At 36.3% G+C, this 19,725-nt stretch overlaps 1 protein-coding gene and 1 long non-coding RNA gene across 2 annotated transcripts; one reads left to right on the top strand and one right to left on the bottom strand.

Moving 5' to 3' along the window:
* Positions 1-3,445: 3,445 nt before the first annotated feature.
* LOC122587499 (uncharacterized mitochondrial protein AtMg00810-like) lies at positions 3,446-4,327 on the bottom strand. The gene has a single exon (XM_043759689.1). It carries the CDS (start codon positions 4,325-4,327, stop codon positions 3,446-3,448), a length of 882 nt encoding a protein of 293 aa, XP_043615624.1.
* Positions 4,328-12,621: 8,294 nt separating this feature from the next.
* Positions 12,622-13,862, top strand: LOC122585802. The gene is made up of 2 exons (XR_006321788.1): positions 12,622-12,865; positions 13,101-13,862. It is a non-coding gene; the product is annotated as an uncharacterized LOC122585802 (long non-coding RNA).
* Positions 13,863-19,725: the final 5,863 nt, after the last annotated feature.

Here is a 19,725-nt window from a genome sequence, read left to right on the forward strand (position 1 = left end):
CTATTGTTTATGTCGACTTTGGTGTCAAGAACCTTAAAATCCATGTTTTATCGTTCTAAGGAATTGACCTATAGATACCCAATCTATTCGTCAAACCATCAAGAAAATAAGAATCTTAAGATCTCTGTCTTATCATTCTAAGGATAACTATGGATAATCTACCCCGAGGTCTTCCATTTATATCTAACGATAACCTACCCTGAGGTCTTCCATTGAGATTAAACACGCAAATCTATATTGATTTAACTTCAAAAAGTTACTTGATTTTAACTCAGTAAGATCATCTAACCGAAATCTAATCACTTATACTTTTGCATAAATAAATCATAATTTTTGCCTCCAAAATATGTTCTCATGACACTTTAAATTTCATGTAAGCTTTGGATAACATGATCATAAGAAAAATTTGATGATTCCTAAACTTTTTCGCCAAATCCGCATTAACACAGGATAAAAATTGAGCCAAATTTTTTTCGAATGCTACCAAACTTCAAATCTTCATGTTTTATCCTATTTTAAGATCCTGGACAAAAATTACAAACCATACATAATACTTGCATAATTTTTCAAGGATTTTTCAAGCACAAACTTGTATAGATAAAGGCTTGAAAATCCTTGCATAATTTCTAAACAAATAGGGGGAATTTGTTAGATCCAGATTTACTGGAGCCGCTCCAGACGTGACTACTGGAGCCCTCTGAAGATTTGTCCAGAAATTATGTGAAGACCAGTGAACAACTTACTTGTACAGGAATCTGGATTCCACCAGATTTGTTCACTGGACTTCACTTCAGTCAAGATCTTTCCACTGAAGAACATTCTCACTGAAGTCGAAGACTGAAGTCTGAAGAAAAAAGTCTGACAAATAGCGGAGCTCACTGGAAGACTTACCAGATCGCCTGACTGGAGTCCATGACAGTGTTCTAGACCTTACAAGTCTGAACACTGATTACGAGGAATTGATTTTATGCCTTTACATGCCTTTGTCCGGATAATCCATTTTTCCTTTGTTAAAAGCCTTACACGCATGTAAAGGTGGTTGGTTAATTAGAAGACAAGTCACTATCAAGTGACTTTACTCTTGTACTTTAATCAATGCATTTAAGGATTTTAAAGTAATTTCCTTAAATGCATGTAACCATATTTGTACGGCAAAAAGAATATTATATTTATTCTTTTTGCCTATAAATACCAACTCACTTCCCTCGTCCAAAACACACTTTTGCATTTTGGTGCCTTTGCTCAAATACTCTTGATCTAAACAGCTATACTTCACAACTTTAAGTATTTCGATCAAAAGAGTTTATTTAGCAAATATTAGATCACTTGTAATTCATAAGGTTGTTTAGATACTTAATTTGTAATATCTTTGTTCCGCAACAACCTTGTATTTTATTTAACATCAATAAATAAAATACACTTGAAAATTACATTGTGTCTCACCATTTACTTTACTTGCTTATCTTTATATTGCTTAAGTACGTATTAGTTTATATATATTCTTGCATTTATATTTATTGTAATACTAGTCCAATCTAGTGCTTACTTGACTTGTTATATTCTACACTTGTGGGTTAAACCATCAAGTGAGGGACTTCACAACAACCTATAAAATTGAACATCTGTTTGCTGTCCTACACATCTCAACAAACGATCATCAAATCTTCTCAAAGTAATAACATACAATTTGAAGAAATGAATAATTCTGCAAGATAAAATGAATATACTTATCAGTCTATTATTTTACCTAAGTCATTTAAAGTCGAATAATTCACTCCTTAGCACTTTCATTTTTAGCACATACACAATCAAAATTATTTGACATCTCTGTATCAAATCTTTTTGATTCAACAAAATTTCTTTTAAAAATTGATCTCAAACTATGAATCATCTCTGTGTTCATTCTTTGAAAACCTTCTTTCTAAAGATCAAAACAGTTGATTTAAAGATTAAATTCAAAACTATGAACAACTCTGTGTTCATTCTTAAAAAATTCTTCTTTCTAAGAACAACAATAAATTAACTCAATATTTGTTTATTGAAATTAAAAACTCTGTGTTCTTTTCCTTAAACCTATACTAGTTAATTAACCAAACTTTCTTTTAGCTATAGATCATTTCACTATCGCTTAACTACCCTACTCGTTTATTCGCTGTTCCATAAGAACGTAGTTGAGTCCTCTTGGAAACTAGATTATATTCTAACTCTGTCTCTCGTGCAAATGGAACTTTTATTTTTACAAAAACAACAACAACAAAAATTGAACATTGCACGAAAAACATAACACACACACACACACACGAACATAAACGAATAACATAGTTACAAGAGCTAAAGTACTGCATTGATTAGATCAGCTTAGCATGTTACATAAGCCTACAATCAAGAAATAATTCTCTTATTATTAGTTATGAACAGTGATCCATGACGATTACCAATATGTTTGTCCTCTTAAACGCTCGGTACTTCCGGTTTCCTTTTGGTTTGTGACACTTTCGACATACCCTGTCCAAGGACAGTCACCCTGTAACCCGAGTAGCCTAATATGCCACTTAATCAAGTTTGCGAACTTAAGTGATCCACATTCAGATATACTCCCAGAATTGACACAAGCACTAAGATTAAGACATTTGGTAACTATAGGGAGACGATCTTTAAGAATCAAGTCAGCGGTGACAGGTCGGTGATTCCTCACACGCAAAGAGACATAACTTAACTCACGTACGGAAATATACTCAACATTGCATGATGCCAATTACTTGCATATTTGTGACATCATTTAAAACGCTTATGGAAACCCGTGACTTTCGATGAGACCCATGTAGCAAACTTTCTGACAACCTATCCCAAGTTGGAAGCTTTAGGTAGGCTAAGTATACAAAGACACCTCAAGGACTTACTTGTCCAAATCTCAAAGGCCACATTAGTTCCATAATTTTCAAAAGATTTAATAGATATTTGCATATCTTGTCACAAATATACATCCGAAAAAGCAATACATACGCATGTATGTACCCGAGACCTTCTATATAACGACCAAATATACATAATTACAATGCTAGATCTTTCGTAAGATTTAAGGACCTGATCTAATCATTTGAAAAGCAGGCATTCTCAGCCATATATCTGAATATGTTTCCCATAAGAACATTGTATACATTAAAGTTCAGATTATAAGAAAACCTTGGTACTTTGTGCCTACCAATACATCATATAATGGTATCACTGAACTAAGCAATTTAAAGTACAATTAAGTAGGCTTAAAAGCTAAAGTATCTTCACGTTTAATCGTCTTCATACAGTGACCTTACTCTTTTTATTATTTTCTTTTTCTTTTTTGATTTTTCTTATTTTTATTTGGTTTTTCTGACTCTATATGACACACAATACAACACGACACAAATAGAGACACATTTTACAAAGTTCCTGTTGAGAGACACTGTCACTATAGATTTCTCATTCTAATCAATTGGACTAGCAACTTGAAACGAGTTCGGTCGAAAGCCTTAGTGAACAGATCAGCTAAGTGAAAGTCACTCAACACCTTTTCTAGGACTATTAACTTCTTTTCAGCACAATCACGTATAAAATGGAACCTTGTGTCTATGTGCTTAGTCCTACTGTGCTTAACAGAATTATTGGTAATGGATATGGTGGATTCATTATCTATTTTAATAGGAGTACAAAGAAAGTTCTGACCGTAATCATGTAGTTCTTGCTGAATCCATAGAACCTGTGAACAACATCCACCCGCTGCCATGTATTCGGCCTCGCAAGACGAGATTGCAACTGAAGTCTGCTTCTTACATTGCCAAGACACTAATCTTCCTCCTAAGAATTGACATCCACTTGAAGTCAATTTCCTATCATAATTGCAGCCACCATAATAAGCATCGGTATATGCCATGAATTCAAAGTCTCCCCCAAATGAATACCAGAGTCCCAGCACTGGTTGACCTTTGAGGTAGCGAAGAATTTGTTTTACAGCTTTCATATGGCTTTCCCTAGGACAGGACTGATAACGAGCACATAAACAAACCGCAAACATGATATCTACCCTTGATGCTGTAAGGTACATCAATGAACCTATCATGGCCCTATAATGAGTAGGATCAACTTCTGGATCATTAAAAGAGAACAATCCAAGTTGATGGTTCTTTTGCATAGGAGTATCCATCGGTGAAGTATCTTCCATTCCAAAACGCTTCAGTATATCTTGTGCATACTTCGTTTGATGAATAAAGAATCCGTCCTTTTTCTGTTCGACTTGTAAACCCAAAAAGAAGTTCATCTCTCCCATAGCACTCATTTTAAAAGTCCCTTTCATTATTTGCTCAAATTCCTTGCACATCTTTTCGTCTGATGACCCAAAATGATATCATCTACGTAAACTTGTAGAATTAGGAAATCCTCTCCCTTCCATTTTGTGAACAAAGTACTATCGATCAATCCTCTTTGAAATCCATTTTCAAGAAGATGCTTCGACAGCTTGTCATACCATGCCCTGGGTGCTTGATGTAATCCATACAGAGCCTTATTCAGTCGATAAACTCTATCAGGATGATCTGGATCTTCAAACCCTGGCGGTTGGGTAACATACACTAATTCCTGGACAGTACCGTATAAGAATGCACTCTTGACATCCAATTGATATACCAAAATGTCCTTGAAGGCAGCAAAAGCCAGAAACAAACTGATAGCTTCTAGCCTAGCAACCAGTGCAAACACCTCAGTGTAGTCCAACCCTTCCTGTTGAGCAAAACCTTGAACAACCAGCCAAGCGTTATTACGAGTTACAACACCTTTTTCATCCTTTTTTCACCTAAAAACCCATCTAGTGTCGAAAGGATACTCTCCCACTGGTAAATCAACCAGCTCCCAAACTTGTAGCTTGTCAAACTGAAAAAGCTCCTGCTACATAGCTTCTACCCATGATGGATCTTTCAATGCCATTTGGATAGTACTGGGTTCTTCTTGAGATACAAAGCAGCTGAACTTGCACTCTTTAACTATACCGGTTTCTTTCATCTCTGCGAATAAACCTGATAGCTTATTAATTTGAGCTATTGTCTTAACTCTTGCACTTGGTTCACCAATAATATCCTCAACTGGATGATACTTGTTGATTCTATGTTGTGCAGCCCTATCAATTTGAAGATTAACACCCAAGTTCGAACCTCTCTCTCTTTCATTGGATGACTCTCGAGGTAATGGAGTAACTGATTCAACTTCTTGTGTGTCCACAACTTCAGTATCCTTTGATGAACCATCTGCTGTATAGTCTGACATAAGCTCTTTAGGCATGTTTACCTCTAGTTCCTTTCTTGGCTCCATCCTTCGTGGCTGTATCAGTCGAAGTTTCTGGTGCAACTGAACTGCTACTCTTATTTTGATTTCGCAGCAATACCACATCTTCTTCCTCTGATTTACCTGCACCAAAAAAATGGGGCCATTAAAGGAAGTAAACACATCATCATAATTGAACAAGATAGTAGACCCTTGATGTCCAGAGGAATTATAGCTGGAAATCACGACATTGTAACCAACATCGACTATCTTAGCCCTAATATTGTACACCCTCCTATTTGGAGATCCCGGAATGTAACCAAGAAAAATTCCCTCCTCAGCTTTCTCCGCAAATTTGGGTTGGTCACGAACTTTTAAAAATGTGCATGGGAATCCAAAAGGTTCCAACTCAGTTAAATTCGGTTTTCTATTGTTTAAAAGTTCATAAGGTGTCTTATTAAATCTTTTAACGACTAAAACCCTATTTAAGACATGACATGCAGTATTCACTACTTCCCCCCATAACATAGTAGGAAGCCTTGAATCTGCCAGCATGGTACGGGCAGTCTCTATCAATGTTCTGTTCTTTCTCTCTGCTACTCCATTCTGTTGGGGCTTATAAGGTGCACTGAATTGATGTTCAATTCCTTTTACTCAGACAATATACTTCCATAATCTGATTCTTGAACTCTGTCCCGTTATCACTTCTGATTCTCTTCACTCTCGTTTTATACTGGTTTTCAACTCTTTCCAAGAATTCCATATGAATTTGAGCAGTTTCATCCTTGGTTTTCGAGAAAAATACCCACGAGAATCTAGAGTAATCATCAGTAACTACAAGGCAGTTGTACATATACCCTATGCTTCGAACATTTACTGGCCCAAATAGATCCATATGCAGTAGCTGAAATGGAGCGGCAATAGAATTCTGAGTTTTCGGTTTGTGTGGCTTCTTAGTCTGTTTTCCTTTTAAACATGGCACACACTTATCCTCCACCATAAATCTTTTGCTAGGAACTCCGAGGACTAATCCATTGCTTGTAATATGATTCATTTTTCTAAAGTGGATATGACCCATCCGTCTGTGCCATAGCAGAGATTCATCTTCTGAAGCTTTTGTCAATAAGTACACTGGCTCCACTGAATCAACCACACCTAATTCCAATCCATAGATGTCTTTCTTCCTTGGAGCCTTCAGCAAAATCCATTCATCTAAAATGACATAACCTGGTTTCAAAATTAGAGCCTCCCTTTCTGTAAAATGAACTGGATTCCCCTTGTCACATATCTGAGACACACTCATCAGGTTATGCTCCAGCTGCTCAACAAAATTCACAATGTCCATTTTGATCTTCCCATTGATGACTTTCCCAATTCCAGAAATGTTGCCACCCTTGGGACGAGCAAAACTGACATAAGAACCTTTAATAGGATTGAATTCTGTTAACAGACTCTTATCTCCTGTCATATGTCTTTAACATCCACTATCGACAAACCAAATCCCGATAGTTTTCCTTAGTGGTTCCTTTTGTTCAATAACTTCCAAATGTGCCATGAAGCCTGTCTCGACTTTACTGTCACTTGCTCTTACTGGTTCCGACGGTTCTGGTTCCTCTTCTACCTTCTGATGAAAACTATCATGATCATCCGTGTTGGCATACAATGTATAGTCGAATGAATTATCAACAAGATCGTTCATCCCTCCATCAAAGTCTTGAATTTCTGCCATGAATGCATGATTATGATCATCGGCACTAAGTGAACCCCAATTATAAGTACCGTCATTTTGAACCATCAAAGCTCTTGAGTTGTCAACTTCTCCTGAGCTTCTGTTTCTAGTATTAGCATATTGACGCCCTGAATTCTGACCAGCAATAGCACCGCCTTGATTGAAGTTCTGACGACCTGTAGCTAAATTGTTATCCCGTCTTGGCCTCTGACACTCAGGAGCAAAATGTCCAAAGTCATCACAGTTGAAACACTTTACCTTGGTTTTATCAAACCCTACTTTGCCGTCTATGACCTTCCTTCTAGTTCTATCATTGAACCGCTGAACTCTCAATGTTAACATAGCCAATTGCATGTTCAGGTCCATTTCTTCCAAATCATCTGGATCAACTTGCTTGTAATCCTCCCTAACCAGTTCAGGATCAGTTAGTTTTCTTCCAATCAGTTTTTCATAAGCCGACACAAAAGAAGCGAGCATGCCCAGATATCCCTCTACGGATCTTATGTTCATCGGCATACCTGTTAAACCCGAGCTTGGAGAACTACTATTCTGATTACCATTATGAACAACAATCGCTGATTCCAGAGAGCCTACATACAACAAGTTGTTGTTAGAATCCATCGTCCTTTTCAATTTCTCATCATCTCCACTGTAGAAGGTAGTTATCCCTCCACTTGAAGATCTTGAGGAAGGAATGCTTGTCTTGCTATGATAGAGTTTAGGACGCTGAACAAAATCACTGTTGCCTGCTTCCTTCGACTTTCTTTTCATATCCTGGCTTCTCAGCTTTCGAATTATCTGTTCCAAAGTCCATTTACTGAAGTCAGGATTTTGTTGGATAAAAGTAATAAATCCTTACCACTTAATATGAAGTGCCTCCAACAACTTCTCAATAACATCTTCTGGATCCGGATTGTACCCAAAGTAGGCAAGCTCAACCAGCAAATGACTGTAACGAACCAGCGTCTCATCAAGAGATTCATCTTTGAAGCTAGTAAAAACATAATACTGCTTCTTTAACAAGTCTTTCCTACTCTTCTTGAGATCATCGTCACCTTCACAATGCTCTTTGAGTGCATCCCATAAGCCTTTAGCTGTATTATACTTTTCAAACAGATACAGAACTTCCCCTTGGAGAGCCATTCGAAGAGATCCTAATGCCTTGCTTTCAACTTCATAATCTTTCTTTTTATCAACCTCCATTTGTTCATATGAAGCTAGCCTAGCACTGCTTAAACCTGGAGTCTCACCCGACACTGTAGGAGGAGTATAACCATTTGTAATGCACATCCACATCCTCACATCCATCAATCTACAGTACGACTCGAATCTGCCCTTCCAATTGAAGTATCTGTCAAGGCTTATCAACTTTGGTGGTGAATTGGCCTTTTCGGTTTCATGATCCATCAAAATCATTTGATTCAGCAAAGCCTGATAGTTTGCTGGTAATTGAGACGTCATTTTCTCCGAGCTAGCAAAGTTTACGAACTTTTTAAAATAAACGAGGTCGTAAAGTTCACGAGGTCAAAGATATACGAGGTCGCAATTAGAGCTGTGAGGTCGTAAATGAGCTCACGGAGTCGCAATTGAATTGGCGAGGTCGTAATTAGCTACCCAAGTCAAAATACGAGTTGGATGAGGTAATACGAGCTCGCAAGGTCGCAAACGATGTTGAGTCTTCAGTTCTCTTGAACTCGAAACCCTAAAAGCCAAAAACACACTTTCGACGGCTGCAAACACCAAGATATACCACGAACAAGATTTTCAGTCGTAAACTCATGAAATAATCACGTCTAAACGACCCTAAATTAAACGTTGTCTATCACCAACAAGCCATAACCTTCCGGTATTAAACCAAAAGGCTCTGATACCACTTGTAGGACCCCTGGAACGGATCGTCAATAGCTTGCTTCAGTTATTCAGAGGTTCGAAATCCCTCTCTATAACTTGGTGATTCACAAAGAAGCCCCTAGATCATCTGTTGCCTCGCAGATCTTCTTCGGGCTAGCGGAACAATCCTTTGACCTATTAACCCGCTATACTAGTTTGATAATTCGACAAATGTTCAACGTAATCTCTGTTAGGGTTCGGTATTTATAGGAAAACACCCGATTGGACTTCAGCGAGTCGGCCTTGCAAATCTATGCCCAACCCGTCACAATTACGAGGTCGTAATTGCTGATTCGCCTTGTATTTGACCCTGCAAATACGGGGTCGTATTCCTATAGCTTGACTCATATTTGACCCTGCAAATACGAGGTCGCATTTCATACTTAGCAGAATATTATCATACATTCAATACTTAAACTTAATCTAGTATTCTATGCATAATACAAAGTTCATTAATAACAATCACATGACAAAGACATATTACAAATAAGCCCAAACAATCTAGGCTGCTATTGACATAGATGTGCACTTACAATACCACTGTTAGAATATTTGAACATAAACACATAACAAATCACGAGTACGCAGCGGAATAGAAACGTATATGCAATACTATTAATTAACAAAGTAATGAATAGAATATGTGTACCTTTGTGCAAAGCTTCCAATAATATTATTATTAATTATTATTATTATATTATTATTATTATTATTATTATTATTATTATTATTATTATTATTATTATTATTATTATTATTATTATTATTATAGGGTCTAAACTAAAACCCCTCTACGATCGCACACTTGACACCCCCATGATGTATGCTAGTACCTAATCATGAACTCACAAACCCGTTGTGTGCTTTTACCTTTTGTTGAAGTCGAAACTAAAATAACTGCACAACCAAATCAAATCTATTGATAATGTGTAATAAAAGTTTCATGACTTAAACTTATATTAATATAAGTTTACGTATGAAACTAAACCAAATTGTAAGTTTGGTTTTTGCTTTTGTTCGACCAAAACCAAAGAGGAACGAGAGGAAGGATTAAGTTTAGGGTTTTTACAATTCTAATTGTCACACAAAACCCTTAACCCTTAACCCCTATATATAGGGTAAATAGTTAGGGTTTTATTTCTTGGTGACCAAGTTTGTAGAGGATTAGAAAACCCTCTCCTAAATTCGGCTCACCCCCCTCTGTTAGTGTAATTAGGAAACTTCCTTATTTTTTCTAATTTACACTTTAATCCTTCTCTTTTAATTAATTAATAAACACTATTAATCTTTTAATAGTTTATTAATTATTTCATGATCAAATTAATCAATATATTACTTCAATACATTAATTAATTACATAGAGTTTACGTGTCATTTTTGTATAACCCCGTAGGCTTAAATGATTTCTGGACATGCGTTTATTATAACGTGATCATATTCCAACAGAATCTATCTACATCTAAGTATAAAATTGCTTGAGATCATGCAGGAGATTGTGCAGTGAAGGACATCCCATCAGCACGAAAGCTTATGGCTGAATTACGGGTGCTTTTAGAAGAAGAGAAAGCTAAACTAAGACTAAAGGGAAAGCACCAATGGAGAGCGATAATACAAAGATGCATAAGAAAGGGAAGGCACACGCAGACATGAAGATGCAACTTCAAATTGACGGAAACAAAGAACTGATTAAGAGTTATTGGAAAGATCCAAGTGTGCAGTTTGAACAAAGGAAAGCCAAGGATTACTCAAAAAGCTACCTGCAACATACCATGCTATGATTCAACCATGTTTTTCTATTCTTTGTTTTGAGGCTAACACCGTCATGAGTAATACAATGAAGATGCATTTGATGAGAATCAAAGCCGTTTTATTGAACTTGCTACAAGTACAACAATGGAACCTTCTTCATAGCAAATTGTAAGTCATTTGCTCTTATGCTCATGAGAACTATAATAAAAAACCTTAGCTTAGCTGCTCACGCCAATGCTCATGGGTATGGGGCAATAACTGCTGCTACTGTTATGCTCATGGTTATTGTTGCCATTTTATCCTTTTGTTTGATTTCAGGTACGATGTTTTTCGTTATTACCCTAATGCAATAGCGAGCAACCTATTTGCACAAGTTGGAATGGTAAACTTATAAACTCCTCGCAGATATATACTCAAGTTATAATATATGCTTTTTTGCTGTTATGATGCACAACAATGACATTGATCATCTAATTATTCACATCGCTATCTTCTGGTTCATATCTTATGATCGTCCTAAGTGTATGTAGTGAAATACCTATATTGTAAGATATTTTATTAAAAATATGATATTATATCTATGACAGTAATGTGAAGGTAGTCTCTTATGGCATCGCATGCGCAGAAGAAGTTTTGAACATATATTATAGAGTTACTCTATATTAGTATCAATATTAGTAGGTGTTCAGTAACAATTAAACATGCACTACAAAAAAAATTACCTTTTAGTGGCACACATTTTTAGTGACACATTTTTATATGCTATTATATGGTGGTTTTTAATGGCATATGCCATGTGTTACTAAAAGATATATATATTTAGTGGCACTTATAGGTTGTGTTAGTAATGTACATAGATATTAGTGGCAGAAAGAAATATATGTCATTATAGGTGATGAGAATTTGTGTCATTTAAACTTTTATGCCATTATATGTTAACTTTTTTTATTTCATAATTTCATAGTTCTAACTGGGCGCCACTAATTTCTTAAAATTTCCATGAATTGATAATAGGCGGGCCTCAAAATTTTCTTTAATCGATCAACAGGCGGGTAAATCTTTATGTATTCCCGCTCATCACTCTATCTATCTAGAATAATCTTTTATTTTCTCAATTATCCTTTCTTCTAACCTAACTCATCTCCATCTCAACACTAGTTTTTACAAACCCTCACTTTTCTTTTCCTCAGCAACCATCGTCCCTTCCTTCTTTGTTATTTGAACACCAAGGTGATCCTTCATTAACTTTTTGTTTTCTTTTTTACAATTGTCTTTATTAAATTTTATTTTTCTTAAATATAATGTCATACCTTCATTCAATTTTAAGGTTTTTTAAATCATAATCAATAACTAAGATTTATTTAGTCCTAAGATGGTTTTTGATTAATATTTGTATTGAATTTAATTAATTATTCTGTTGTTTTTTCCCCCATTTTCTTCAAGTCTCACGTATATCATTTGTAAAATTAAGTAATATTTTTTAATTTTTATGAAAGGAAAATAGGCAGATTGATGTGTTTACATAATTGAGTTGAATACTTTATATTATTTGTAATGTCATGTCTTGTGATTGTTACTCTGTATTGAAAGATCTCATGTTGTTCTTTTCACTTTCAATTTGAATTTATCTGATTACTTTTTTAAATGCTCGTATTAATTACTAATTTAGATTTTTTAGTTTATAGTGTTTTATAATTTTACTTTTAATATAGTATTTTATAACATTAGGTATGTTTTTTGCAACCATACAACTTGTTGAATCTGAATTACTTGATTATGGAAAAATGACGTACTCTTGTAGATGTAGTAGCTTACATTCTATGTCGTACTCACACAATTCTTAGGATCCATTGTAAGAAGGTCTGCAAATGTTGATTTAAACTGTTGTGATTGGCGTAAAGGTATTCTTAATTTTAGAATGAAAATTATGTAAAGGTTGTAAAATTTAACTATTGTTATATATTTGTTAACATGTATAAGTTTTACTTGTATGAAAAGTTTGTTTTTGCGCCAAGGGAGACACGTGTTATCAAAAAATGGATTCTGTCTAGCATGGGAAAAAAATTGAACACTTGAAGAAACTTAGTAAAATCACGAAACTATGATTCAAATCTTTCTGTTGATCAAATTGTGGCAACACAAACTGATAAAAGGGTGAATCTAGAACAGTTTAAGGACTTGGTGACCCAATGGATGGATCCAAAATACCAGGTATCGACATTAACCATTGATCTCTCGACTACTAATGAGTCTTTAGTATCAACTATATATTACTCTTGTTATTAGTTTATAGGAAATCTGTGAGAAAAAAACGAAATAGTCGTGAAAAAAATGGAAGAACCCTCATGAGCGATAATTATATAGACTTTTGTCGCACTTGTTTTGGGCATTTTATAGTCATTTGAATGAACTTATGATACTTAATGACATATATATATGATTTCAGGTTAATTGCTCGTGGCATGAAGGAAAACGTCAAAAATGGTGATGAAGGACTTAAAGGAAGATAAATGATGGTTCGATGAAGATTCGGGTCGAGATTCAAGACTTAAGATGAAGAAACTTGTGTTGATATGAAGCCTGTGACCACGTGTTAGTATTTTGGGCATAACTTCTTCATACGGACTCCCTTTTTGATGAATAAGCTATCCACGGAAAGGCGAGAGAAAGATCTACAACTTTCATGTTGCACTTGAAGCCTCCAGCGCCGCTCATTTCTCTCCAGCGCCGCTGGAAGTAATCCTAAAGTCAACCAGCGGACCTGGAACATCACCAGCGGAGCTGGGAGCCCACCAGCGCCGCTGGGAATTCTGCCAGCGGCACTCCCAAGGTCGGTTCAGCTAGGGTTTATCCGAAAACCTATAAATACCCTTCTAAAACCCTAGGGCCGAAAAATACTCATTCTAGTCGACTTTGGGGCTGTTTCTAGGGTATTTTCACTAGATCTAAACCCTCCTTAACAACATAATCATCATAATCATCAATCGAGAAGGAGGAGGCATACGTCGTGAGCGAGAGTCACAGCCGCAACCGTGACGAGCAGTAATTCGACATCAATTAATTCTCTATTTCTCTGTCGGTATATTATGGATTTATATATTATTGATTGTGATTGTTATTTTATTATGAGTAGCTAAATAATTATTCATCTACTAAGATGATGTAACATGATTATGTGATGGTTGCATGCTAGATACACTTAACGTTTTGTCGTGATCTTAATATATTTAATCCTTGCTATTTATTGTTGAACGGTTGGTTACGTACGCATGCTTGTAATGGTATTATTTGTGTGTCTACATAATCTTGATTGTCTAAGGTTTAGATAGTCGGCTTTATGTCATGGACCGGTAAAGAACAATTTAATAATAATAGGATTAAACGTATTAACGGAATGGTAATTCGGTAGACAAGATTGTTACTTAATAGTTAAACAAACTAATTGGTTAGATAACTATAGGTGGACAGGGTAGTACTCACACTTGTAGCTAATCAGTTAGGGGATTTGAGTAGGTAATATGGATTTGTTAGCGGATACGGTGGTACCCACGTGATCGAGTCTAGTGGCTTATTTAGATCCCAACTATTGTATTGAATAATGCAACCTGAAACATGCCATGGATCTGATTCAAGGTAGATGACTTTTAATCTTTCTGTTTAAAACAACTCTCTTTCAGATTAATTCTTCGGAATTACTAACTTGCTTAAATTACTAACTGCTTTCAAAACAAACTGACATTGGGTCATTAAACCAACCCCCCAACAAATCTTAGTATTACTTAATCTTGCTTAGTTCTTGAACATAGTCCCTGCGAATGAACCTAGTCTTACCTAATAGCTATATTACAAACGAACGGATCCACTGTCCGTGAGTGTGTGTTTAGTTTGGTATTTCCTTGATTTTATAAATTTAAAACTTGAACGCTTTTCATTATACACAAACGACACATCAAGTTTTTGGCGCCGTTGTCGGGGACTATTTGTCTAGGAATTTAGTGAGATTTTGTGATTCGACCCTTTTTCGTGTTCACTCACGAGAAGGTTACTTTTCTGTCTTTTATTTTCCTTCTAGCTTAAGTTAGTTTAGATTTTGTTTTCATTAATATATAAAACTCAAAAGAATAAAAAAATTTTAAAAATACAAAAAAAAATTTTTGTTTTGTTAGATTAGCTTAGTTTTAATTTTTTATCTTCTTCTTTTTTGTTTTTATCAATAAATTGTTGCTTTTCACGAGTTGCTTTTAGTGTTTGTTTTACAGAGATTAGCAGCAACATGGCAGTTGAGAAGGATTTTGATCTCTCGATGATGGAGACTAGGGTAGTTCCATCTAGTCCCGAATCTCCCATTTGTACTCCTGACCTACCAGACGTGTTCGCCCCGAACAAGCTTCATTTGAAGTTAGTTAGGGAATACTTGTTTGACGGGAAGGAGAAACGGGATCCACATAAGCATATGAGGGATTTCACTTATCACTGTGGAATGTTTGATGTGACTAATTTATACCCATTACCCACATCATTAATGGCCATTTATTTGAGTATTTTAAGTTGATTGTATGTGCATTTGGCGCGTTTATGGTGTTTGTTAATGTTTTCAGGTGCTTAACAGGTTACGCGTTCATTTGGCACATTTTTGGATGATCTTTGGCCAAGATAAAGATTCTTGATAACGAGAGTTGCTTGATGTGGTCGAGAGAATGTAATTTGGAGTTAAAAGCTGGAAAAAGATGAATTCGGCTAAGATATGCTCCACTGCGACGCAGTGGAGGGGTATACATGCCCACTTCGCCGTAGTGGGAATCGTTGCAAGAAAAGGATTTGATCAGAAGAATTAGGCTGCGCCGCAGTGGGTGGTATCACGTTCCACTGCGCCGCAGTGAAACGAAAGTCAACGATCACCCAGGTCAAAGGCTTGACTACGCCGCAGTCAGGAGGACACAAGTCCACTGCGCCGCAGTCAGAGCCATGGAAAACGTACACTTTGGTCAGAGGAAATTGGCTACGACGCAGTGGGAGGCCACATAGCCACTGCGCCGCAGTGAAAGGCCGAATCTGAAAAGGATTTTAGCCGACTTAAGCATCAGATTGGAGGGGGTATAAATATAACCAGAACCTAATTTTTCCAGTTATCAAAAATCTTTCTAGGAGCTGTTCTACAAGGGTTCTTCTTCCTCCAATCAAGATTATTTCTTAGGCGGATTCGTTGAAGATTCACGGGCACCCATCTAGATCGTATCTACTTATTGTCTTGCATTTTATTTTCTTCAAACAATTGGTACATCATGTTTCTCTTCTATTTTATTCATTATTGTGAATTGATCATGAGTGGCTAACTGTTTAATCATCCACCTTGATGAAACTAGACGGATAATGTGATTGCAATATTTTTAATTCAAAAGGGTTTATTTAATTATCGTTGTTCTGTGATCTTGATGATATTAATTCTTTTCATTAATTAATTTCGATATTGGTTGCATATGATTCTTCATTGGTGGTACCGGTTGAATGTGTATGTGATTTTAAAACGGTTACTTGTCTATAAGTAATTATCACTAGTTCATGGTATGATAGTGAATATCATTTTAAGAAAAGATTAATTTTTTCAACGTGATTGATATCGGTTGGTGGTACCACGTTATTGTCACATAGGTTCGATTGATAATTTGATAGTCAATAAAACTGATTGTTAGAAGAATTGTCTTGGTTTTGGTGGTACCGGCTTGGGTAATTCGACTAGTAGTTAGGTTATTCTATAATTTGTTCGCGGTTGGTGGTACCACGTGAGTAGCTTAATATTGTCACGATTATCTTTTAAACTCTAGAGAATTTGTTCTTCATCAAATGAAATCACATTTGAAGTCAAGGGAAGTCAAGGTGGATGACTTTTAATTATACAGTCTGAACCGTTCTTTTAAAATTATGCAATCATTTTGCAAACCCATTTATTTAATTGTCAAAAGGAATTTCGAAGCAACACCCGTTTTCCAGACCACTTTACAAGCAACTAATCATTTCTCAATCCCTGAGAACAAACTCAGACTTTACAAACGATCGGGTCCACTGCCCGTGAGTGCGTAGTAGTGAGTTTTTGGATAATTTTAGTTTATACATTTAAAGCTCGATTTTGCACATCAAAGTTCAAATACAAGGATGTTATCCAGGATAATGTTAAACTAGTTCTTTTCGGGTACTCATTGGCAGGAGAAGCATTGGAATGGTTTGATGAATTAGAGGAGCTAAGTATTAGTACGTGGAAAGAATTGGAGGATAGGTTTGTTGGTAGGTATTTCCCTAGAGAAATGGCAAAGAGGTTGAAGGAGGAAGTTAGGAATTTCAAACAGAAAGAAGAAGAGACAATTGGTGCGTCATGGAAAAGATTAATTAGGATGAATAGGAAATGTTATGGTGAAGGGATGGATGATAAGGAAGTTCTGGATATCTTTTATGATGGAGTGGATGATCAATTAAGAAAATATTTAGATATCATAGGAGGAGGTATGTTCGGGTATTTATCAGTAGGAAAGGCTAAGCAAGACGAGTTAAAAGGAATAACAACTCGATCGGGGAAGGAGACGAAATCACCACCAAACCCACTGGAGGATGAAGAAAGGAGTAAGGATGAGAATGAAGCAGAAGCGGGAACTGGAAACAGAAGCAAGGAAGAATCGAAACCACTTCGGCAAAACCAGCGCCATTAGTAGCCCCTGGAACACTCCTACCACCGTTGGTGAGTACCCCAGCGCCACTGGTGGCACCTAGAACACGCCCAGTGCCGCTACCAACCCTGACAGCGCCACTGGAAACCCCAGGAATACTTCCAACGCCGCTGGAATCCCCAGAACCCAGTTTCAACACCGAAAAACACACCTTACAGTAAAACCGTGCCTTTCCATCAACGCATGAGAAGAGAGAAGATGGAAGCGAGGACTAAAACACTCCGCAATGTATTAAAAGAGACTCTCGTAACCATACCATTACTTGAATATCTTGCAGGTATACCATCTTACCCGAGGGTCTTGAAGGAGAAGATAAAAAGCAGCAGGAGCTCTGAGGAGCCAAGAGGAATAGAAGTGGACGAGGAGTGCTCTACACCGTTAGCAGATAAATTCCCACCAAAGTTGGGGGACCCATGGAGTTTTCTTGTTACTTGTACTTTAGATAATAATGTAACTTGTGATGCTTTAGCTGACCTAGGAGCTAGTATTAATGTAATGCCACACTCACTTTAACTTAAAATTTCCTCTAAGAATTTAGAAAAGACTTTTATAAGCCTTAGGTTAGCAAACCAATCATATGACCACCCAATAGGAATAGCTAGGGACATGCGAATAAGAGTAGGAAATTTAACCTTTCTGGTAAATTTTGTTATTCTAGAGATGATAGAAGATGCTAAGGTACCCATAATATTAGGTAGACCATTTTTACATACAGCAGATGCAATCATTAGGGTTAAGGATAAAGAAATTTCCCTAGGTAATGGAAAAGACAGACTTAGATTTACTATTGGTAAAGGATTAGAATACCCTTGTAGTGAAGAGGATTGTTTAGAAGTTGATGAATTAGATAGGTATTTAGACATGTCAATTAACGAAGTACTTGAAATAGGGAACACAGAGGAGTTGACTGAACATAATATTGGAACTAATTTGCAGGTACACCCATGGGATGCAGGAGAGCTTGAGGATAATGTATTCGATGAAATGGAAGCAGTAAAACCAGGCTCGTTGCCTACTTCTTTGGAGGACCCACCGGCTGACTTAGAGCTCAAGCCATTACCGAAAGGCTTGGAATATGCATTCCTACAAGGTAAGTCTTATCTTCCAGTAATCATATCTTCTAAACTATCGGGTATAGAGAAATCACGTCTTTTAAAAGTTTTGAAAAATCATAAAAAAGCTTTTTCTTGGCGTTTATCCGACATACCAAGTTTAGACCCGTCTTTTTGCAAACATAGAATTCATTTTGAAGGTAATGTAAAACCTGTCGTCCAACGGCAGAGACGGTTGAATCCTAATATGAAAGATGTTGTCAAGAAAGAAGTAATTAAGTTGTTAGACGCAGGTATAATCTATCCTATTTCTGATAGTGAGTAGGTCAGCCCTATACATTGTGTGCCTAAGAAGGGGGGTATGACTGTAGTAACTAATGACCACGGTGAGCTTGTCCCAACTAGAACAATCACGGGTTGGAGAGTTTGCATTGATTATAGGAAATTAAATGATGCCGGTAACGAGTATTTCTGTTTTCTTTATGGATTCTTTGGGTACTTACAAATACCTGTTGCAGTCGATGATCAAGGAAAGACCACCTTTACCTACCCATATGGAACATATGCCTACCGTAGAATACCTTTTGGATTATGTAATGCCCCTGGCACCTTTCAAAGGTGCATGACTGCAATTTTTCAGGACTTGTTAGAAACATCTTTGGAAGTTTTTATGGATGATTTTTCTGTATATGGTAATTCTTTTGATGTATGCTTGAATAACCTATATAGGATGTTAGGTAAATGTGAATAGGCTAATCTTGTGTTAAATTGGGAGAAATGTCATTTTATGGTAAAAGAAGGGATAATTTTAGGACATAAGGTATCCAAGGCAGGCATAGAAGTAGATAAAGCTAAGATAGATGTGATAAAAAGATTACCACCACCTACTAATGTTAAGGGAATTAGGAGTTTCTTAGGACATTCAGGATTTTATAGGAGATTCATTAAAGACTTTTCAAAGATAGCTAGGCCATTGACTAAGCTTTTAGAAAAAGATGTAAAATTTGATTTTGATGCAGAATGTGAAAAATCTTTTGAAACACTTGAGGACCACTTAATTAACTCACCTATAGTAGTGTCTCCCGATTATGAGTTACCCTTTGAAATAATGTGTGATGCCAGTGACTTTGCAGTAGGAGCAGTGTTAGGACAAAGGATAGAGAAACATTTTAGGCCTATTTACTATGCTAGTAAAACCCTAAATGAAGCCCAGAGGAATTACACCACAACTGAGAAAGAGTTGTTAGCTATAGTGTTTACCTTAGAAAAATTTAGATCCTATTTGTTGTTAAGTAAGACTGTG

Source organism: Erigeron canadensis, chromosome 1 (genome assembly GCF_010389155.1).
Source record: "Erigeron canadensis isolate Cc75 chromosome 1, C_canadensis_v1, whole genome shotgun sequence".
Classification (NCBI taxonomy): Eukaryota; Viridiplantae; Streptophyta; class Magnoliopsida; order Asterales; family Asteraceae; genus Erigeron; species Erigeron canadensis.